The sequence below is a fragment of the Momordica charantia genome, assembly GCF_013281855.1.
Source record: "Momordica charantia cultivar OHB3-1 chromosome 8 unlocalized genomic scaffold, Mcharantia_2.0 BLBB01000008.1, whole genome shotgun sequence".
Lineage (NCBI taxonomy): Eukaryota > Viridiplantae > Streptophyta > Magnoliopsida > Cucurbitales > Cucurbitaceae > Momordica > Momordica charantia.
This window is the reverse complement of record NW_028275166.1, coordinates 11,719,503-11,727,753: the sequence shown is the minus strand read 5'-3', so window position 1 is coordinate 11,727,753 and position 8,251 is coordinate 11,719,503. Positions and strand designations below refer to the sequence as shown.

General features: G+C 32.5%; 1 protein-coding gene across 1 annotated transcript; it reads left to right on the top strand.

The window, feature by feature from the left end:
* The first annotated feature begins 849 nt into the window (after nucleotides 1-849).
* Nucleotides 850-2,746, top strand: LOC111025616 (bidirectional sugar transporter SWEET5-like). Its single transcript, XM_022303505.2, has 6 exons — nucleotides 850-1,049; nucleotides 1,180-1,216; nucleotides 1,417-1,633; nucleotides 1,761-1,922; nucleotides 2,042-2,161; nucleotides 2,477-2,746. Exons 1-6 carry the CDS (start codon nucleotides 1,007-1,009, stop codon nucleotides 2,624-2,626), a joined length of 729 nt encoding a protein of 242 aa, XP_022159197.1. The 5' UTR covers nucleotides 850-1,006; the 3' UTR covers nucleotides 2,627-2,746.
* Nucleotides 2,747-8,251: the final 5,505 nt, after the last annotated feature.

The window sequence follows — 8,251 nt, the reverse complement described above, 5'->3', positions numbered from 1 at the left end:
CTCTACAAACTTTATTTTTCTCTCTCTAAAATTTTTATATTTTGAATATTTATTGTTATTTATTGTTATTTATCTCTCTACAAACTTTATTTTTCGGTATTTTTTTTTAACAGATTAGTTTCATTTGTCTCTCTAAAAATTTAATATTTTTCCTAACTTTTTTCCCTTTAAAATTTCATATTTTATAACTTTTCATTCTCTTTGTAATCTATTTTTCCTCTAAAAATTATATTTTATTTTCTTGTTCAATTTTCTTTCCCTGTAACTTTTATTTATCTTTGTATTTATTTATTTTCTATAAATATTATATTTTGAATCTTGTTTTTATCTCTAAATTTGTTTTCACTATAATTTTTCTATTTCTTTATAATTTCTTATTTTTTCTTTAACATATATTTTCCTCTCGACTTTATTTTTTCTTCAAAATTTTTCTCTTTTTGTCTTTAACTTTTCTTTCACTATTTTTTTCTAAATATTTTTATTTATCTCTCTAAAATTTATCTTCCAAAAGTTGACTTACATCTTTATTTTCATGTCTCTAGATTAAGGGAAGACAAAAATTTCCGCAGGTCAGGTCCCAAAAATAGAAAATACATGACCCGATCCCGTCCCCGTCCCCGTCCCCCATTCCATTTTTTAAATAATTAATATATATTTATTACACTTTTTTTATATATAAATTCTAAAAATAATTAAAAACAATTATAAAACCGATAATTTTTCTCGAGAACATCTCTTGGCGAACATGCTAATCCAAATTTAAAATTCGTTATTAGGTATCCTAATCCGTGATGCATTTTGCATTGAGAGATTATACAGAAAAGTTGGAATTTCGTAGTCGGACTCGGATTGGGATTGGGATTGGGATTCCCAAATTTACACAAAATTGATTGATCAGAAGCTGGCTGGCGCCATGCCTATATATATTTCCCCATTCTCACCAATTCCATCTCATCTGCTACCTCTCTCTCTTCCGATCCATATTCATTCTGTTTAACAATCGAAGATGGTGAGCGCCACTGTTGCCCGCAATATCGTCGGCATTGTCGGTAATTTCGACTTCTCCATCATTTCACTGTCACCAGATTAGTTTATTTAAACTTTAACGGTTGGATTTTGAATTATTCTTTGGAAATTTAATTTACTTTTTATTTATTTGCTGTCTCTGAATATTTACAGGTAATGTCATCTCTTTCGGCCTCGTTTTCTCCCCGCTGTAAGTAACACTACCTCCCGCCATCTCCTTCCATCGTCAGCTTTTTCTTTTAATTACATTACAAGTTTCGCAAATTTGAAAATTCAACAACTTTTTTTAAAGTTCAAACGCAACCGACCAAACTTATAATTTATCCTTACTTTCTATTATTTCCAATGTTTCTCGAGAGTTCTAAACGCATTTATGAATATTGTACGCAGACCAACATTCTACAAAATCATCAAGAACAAGACCGTGGAAGAGTTCAAGCCAGATCCCTACATCGCAACCGTTCTAAACTGCATGTTCTGGGTCTTCTATGGAATGCCATTTGTCCATCCTGACAGCGTTTTGGTCGTCACTATTAACGGTATTGGTCTTGTTATTGAACTCGCATATTTGGCCATCTTCGTCTTCTATGCTGATAACAAAGGACGGGTAGGTTGTCTTTTCCTTTTGCTCATTTTTCCCCCTTCCAAATCTTTTAGGAAAATTCTATTCCATTATTAATTAGAAAAGTCCCCAAATTCCTGTGTTAATTATGTTTAACTTGCTCTCATTTCAGAAGAAAGTGGGTGTTTGTCTTCTCATTGAAGTCATATTCGTGGCCATTATTGTTCTCATAACCATGCTAGTTTTGCACGGAACTAAAAATAGATCACTGATGGTTGGAATAATTTGTGACGTCTTCAACATCATGATGTATGTTTCTCCTCTAACCATCATGGTAAGTAAATTCCAATCTAATTTTCATGTATCATCGTCCTCCAGTAGATGATTACAATGTTATATATTTCTGTACTACAATGAAAACAAGCATTAAAATCTACTGTTTGATTTCTACAGAAAAAGGTGATAGTGACAAAGAGTGTCAAGTATATGCCGTTTACACTTTCATTAGCCAACTTTCTCAATGGTTGCATCTGGACAGCTTATGCCCTCATCAAATTTGATATCTATATGCTGGTATGTGTATTCTCCTCCCTGCTCCTAATACAAATTTTTGCAATAATGAAAAAACATATTCTTTTTCACTCTTTCTTTCTATTGTTTACCAAGTTAGAAAGCATTAAATAAATTATTGAACAATGTATCAATAAGAAGCCTAAAATTTGTATTTTTTCGATTTTCATTTTGCCTCTTTAGTATTCTTCCATTTCCATTAATATTTTGTAGATTTTTCTATCCATAAGTTTGAAAGTTAATTAGGCATTTCTTCTCGATATCAAGTCCTAGAAGCTTTTAATTTGACCAATATTTTAACTTATAAAAACCTTGCAGATAAGCAATGGTGTTGGAGCAATTTCAGGTCTTCTCCAACTAGTTCTATATGCATATTACTCAGTGTGGGGTTCAAAAGATGAAGAAAACACTCCGAAGGAACCTAACAAGATTCAACTCTCCACCATGAAAGAACGATGCGAAGTTTAAAGACTCAAATGTTTTTAGTTTTTTTTTCTTTTTAGTTCAAAATGTTATTCTTAGTCTACAATTAGATTAGTGAGTCTCTTTTTTTTATTATTTTTATTTTTTGAACAAGATTCGTGAGTCCTGTTCTTTATTGCTTGTTATTCAAATAATAATAATTATTTTTTTATTTTCATTTTCAGTTTTACCAACATATTATATTTGTAATGTTTCATTTGATTCTAGGTTTTTTAACAATTTATTTCTATACAAATTTGAGGTGTTGGATTCTTTAAGATGAGAGTTTAACGATTAGGGAAATAAGTAAAGTTACAACTTCATATTAAAAATGAACTAAAATGCACGGTAAATTATTACTTAAGCATAACTGTGATATTCAAGTTACATAAGTGAAAATTATAAAAGTAATTAAACACTAAAATAAATAAATAAATAAATAAATATATATATATACAACAATATACCATTAGAGAAGTGAAAAAAAAAACTATTGTAAAGAGTAAAAACTATTCAAGTTCAACGATAAATGAAAATGAAAATAAAAGTAAACATAACCCCTAAACTATATATATAATATATATATATATAACAGCCAAAGCTCATAATATATAGAAATCCCTTTATATATTTTACTCTTTACAATAGTTTTTTTTTTTTTTTTTTTTTTTTTTTTTTTTTTTAAAGAATAGGATAAAACTAGAATGGTGGAAAAGCTTTTAGCCACTATATACAAAATAATTACTAATAAAACTTTTATATATATATATATATATATATATATATTTGAGTGTTTGGACAAACTTGCACGCACCTCAACTAATCTTACTGGAGAACCATCCGACTGTACAACATTTGGTGCTAGTAAACACATAAAGAATTACTAATTCCTAAGATAGGTGGCCATCATAGTTAATGAACTATATGTATGATAGGGAAACTGGGGTAGAAAAAGTCTTTTATGCATTTCGAAACATGTCACCTGTTTTTTAAATTTTCAAATATTGCAAAAAAATTTCACTTATATCAGTAGTATATCATACACTCATATCAGTAGTATATCAAATGTATATCACATACATATTGCACATATACTCATATCAGTAATATATCAGATGTATATCACATACATATATCAGTAGTCGTACATATTACAGATATATTACAAATACATTATAAATGTATATTGTTTGGATAAAGTAGTTATTTTAATATCAGACCTTCGTTTTTTTTAAGTACTATATTTGAAAAAATTAAATGTGGTTGCTAATTTGCTAATTTTACTAAACGTTTTTGTCATATTTGCAACTGCGTCCTTTAGGATATAATAATTTCAAGTGGTTCAAAAATATTTGTTTAAATATATTTTACCTATTTGTCCCATCGAAACATTTTGGCCCTACCGACTATCTTATTTCATTCAATTACTAACATATTTCCTTACGTCACTTTCATTTTAAATCATCATTCATTAATCATTCCTCAAAAAAAAAAAAAATCATCATTCATTAATCAAATTAATGTGTGGTGTCAACATAATAAGTATTAACGATAGAGACTTAAAAAGTATAAAAAAATCATCAGGGTCCCACATGTTGTACTAAAATATATATATATATATCATTAGGGTTGGCAATGGGGCGGTATGAGGCGAGACTAGGGGTATCCCCATCCCCATCCCTGAAAATTTTTGGGCGGGGAATCTCCAATTGATGATGGGGTCTACGTGGGGAACCCGTCCCAACCTGTACGAAAACGAAGATGAACAACAAAGCCGAAGGAAGAGAAAAATCGTACGAATGAAGAACTTCTATTCACTGAATTGATAATTATTACAAGTATTTATAGGAAAAGTAAATAATTCAACCACTAACTCATTACTTAGGCCACTAACCCACTACTTAGGTCAATACCCTTCAAAATCTCTCTAAGCGAACATCACAACTCCATTAAGCCACTAACCAATAAACTCTCCCAACATACACATCCACTCTTCCACTAATTCAATAACTTCCAACTATGAAAATAAATATCAAGAATAACTCCTAAAAATGTGGAAACACTAATATTTAAACTAACACATGTTTGCACTAATTCTTGACTCTCCCCTATATAAAGGCAACAACGTTGTGCACTTCTGATTACTTCAACCTTCCTCCATAGGAGTAGTTATTGTTTTTGTCTCCCCCATATGAAAACAATAATCCACAACAGCACCGAGTTGCTTCCCCTTTTCAGTTTCTTGACATGCTTGAAGAGTAGAACACTCCAAGCATAAGAAATTAATTTGACATGTAACAAGGTCCAAACACATTATGTCATAACAAAAAATATACATCATTTCTTAAGATTCTCCACGATAAATACTTCAATTGAATATGACTCATTATCTCCCAAACTCGAGTGACATAAGTGATGCTAATACCAACCAACTTTACTGGGCCAAAATCGCCAACAATGACTCCAAAATCTTCACCAAAAAATACATTAGCAACCACAACACCTTGATAAATAATCTTTGGATGGTAACTTTCACAAAAATACTCTAAACTTTGAGTTGTGTCCAATGGCACACACCTTCGAGTGGGCCAATCCAAAGTAAGTTCCCTAAGCTTAAGTTCTCGAGGATGGTAGACAACACTAAAACTCTCAAGTTAGAAAACATCTCCCTCAAGGTTTTCCTTACATGCGGATCCTTTCAGCTGACCGAAAGAAACTCTTCGATCAACTTCACATGCAACATCTACAAAGACTCCACATGTGTAGCCCTTATAGTTTACCCTTGCAGAAAAACAATAATCCGGCCAAAAAACCAAATTTTAACCCAGCAATAAGTCCAGCTATGAGGCTAACCTTCAGATTATTTAAACAACTTAAGCTTGTACCATCTTAAAAGCATATGAGATTGTCAAGAGAATACCAAGATCAAATACCACCTTGAATTGGAGCCTGCACCGTAAGGAAGTTTTCTTATCCCGATTTCTACTTTTCTATTGTTTGAGTGTACTTTGTAATTGCTTTGTCAGGTAGATTGTTAGGTTGTAGTTTTTTTTTTTCTTATCCAAAGTCAATTTATCTTATTTAGGTTAGTTTTCTTTTGCCACAATCCCCGATAAGCAACCAATGTGATGAGTCATTGGTCCGGGCTCAAAACCCACTTATTTTGGGCACTTTTCAACAGCATTTGGACCCTTTTCCGGCCACTTTTCAGCAGCAATTCGAGAATAATTTTTCTGGTACGTATCATTTGTTTCCTCCCTCGTTGTCCGCTTACAGTTCACATTCTCCCAATTAGCCAACCTTCTCGATAAACTTCTACCCTATTTATCATAAAAATCAATTTTTTCCCCTCCAAAACAGTGTTGTCCAGCCGCACCACTCACGTGAGCTGGGCCAACTTTTGTTATCATTTAATTATGCTCATGTTCCCCCATCTATAGTTAGTACCTCTCCCCCTTAATCTCAATTTATGTTTTTAGGAGGGATGCCAATGGGTGTGTATCAATTGGATTCTATGTTTACACAAAGTCGGAGTTTTGGAATGACATTGAGGCCTCTAGAGCCTCCTTTAATGCTCACTACTATATCTTCTACCTGACCGCCATTACCCATTGAAAAATTTATTTATGTGCCTCCTCCTTGTAATACTCCTAGTAACTCTCTTCTTCCTTTAGAGCCTTTAGTTCAAAATAGAGTCAATGTGAGTGCTGAAAATAAAGGAGAGGAGATCCCAAGTAAAGTAGGCAATGTAAATTTTGATGATTTGAGGCATCGACACGAGAGGCAACGAGGGGAACATAAAGAGGGAAGTTAAGGGGTGCGTAGCATGGAAGTTGATGAAAGTTTGAATGCAGAAATTTAGGCAAGGCGCATGAGACCTCCTTCTGTTATAGTGGGTGAAAATTCGAGAAAAAGGGCCAGTTCAGTAGATTTATCTAGTGGAACAGCGACGAGAAGTACGGAGGATAATTTTCTGAGGTATACATTTAAGGAATGGGAAGTAGTGTTTGAAGATGCCAGAAAGTTGACTAGTCAAATCGCTTGGAGAGCTTGCTATATGCAACCTCCTGTGCAACCACCACTTTGAGGGAAGTTTCATTCTTTTATGTTGGTTATATTATTTTTTGGAATTTAGTTGCATGTTAGGTTTTGGTAGGATGGTATTGTGAATCTTTTCTGGTTGTTTCTGAGTTTAAATGTGGAAATAAGACTACCTAGTTTCTTCCTGTTTTGATCATATTCTCATTTTAGGCTCTAGCAAAGTATATTTGTTACAAAAGCATGCTGCAAATTTAATCTCATTTAGTATTTTGGTGTGTCTTTTCTTATTTTTCATGTCGATGATGATTCTTAAGGATTAGGTAGACCTTGTTTTCTTTTTGTCCAAAAAAGCCATGCGCCATTTGTGACCAAGTTCTTTTCAATAACACGTTTTCTTTGCTTTTCTTATTTTTTAAACTTAAATTTTTTTCATTGTTTTATGAAGTCCTTGTCCTCTTTCATTTTGATTTTTGCATTGCCTCTTCAAAAATCTTTTCTCATTGAGGACACTATCTCTCTTAAGTTTTGGGGGGACAATCTTTTGTTTTTAGAAAGAAAATGCTATTTTCATTCTTGAAAGAACATGCTATTATATTTTGCGAAAAAGAGTCACTAGCAAGAAAATGCATGTAAAATGAATCTTTGAAAGAAAAAAAAAAAGAAAAAGAGTTTGCAAATAAAAGAGTCCTTTTTGCTTGTGAGAAAATAAGAGTGGGGAAAAGATTTAAAATTGTGAGATAAAAAGAAGAGAGGTAAGAAAAAAGAGTGGCAAGAAAATGTCTTTATTTTTATCACTGTAGACACTCGTTGTAGCTTAGGTCGAGTGGCGTAAGCAGCTTTGAGGGTAACAATTGGGTCTAGTGTAACATCGTGCAACCCTATGTGACCAATTGTTACTTGAAATACCTCTATAAAGCTGTGGAGGAAATCCCCATAGAGGCTAGTAGTCATTCCTTCAGTGTTAAAATTTAAGTGAAAATGGAAGCGAGCAAATTCTAGAGCGTCGTCAAAAAGTTTTCATGTTTTGAAAAAGGAAATGATTTTAAGAAACTTTTTATTATTTTGAACTTTGTTGGCTTATGGTAATTTTGCTTTTGAATATAGGAAGACGATAAGATTTTTATGATCTTTCCTGAGACACCATATAAAAAGCAAGTCTAGTCTATCTTTATGTTCGATGTTGCTTATGATTGTTGCATGTGATTTAAGAGATATAAATTGTTAAGTTTGCTTGGGGACAAGCAAAAAGCCAAGTTTGGGGGGTGTGATTTTCCTTGTTTATAAGGGTAAAAAGAAGCTAAATTGGTGTTGCTTTCTAACATTTTAAACTCAGAAACCGTGTTTTAAGCTTGGTTTAGTGTCCAAAACTTTCATTTGAAGTTATCTTAGGTTATACATGCATATAGGACATTTTTACATCATTTAGAATTGATTTCTAACCCAATTTTGTGCAAAAAAAATATCGAGCTAGGTGTCTGGCGCCTTCCCCAATACCGAGAATGCCCTTAATGTAAAACACACGTTTTTGTGATTTGAAGCTTCCCGAAGCTCTTCCACGTGTCACGATTGCCAATTTAACAACAAACCAAC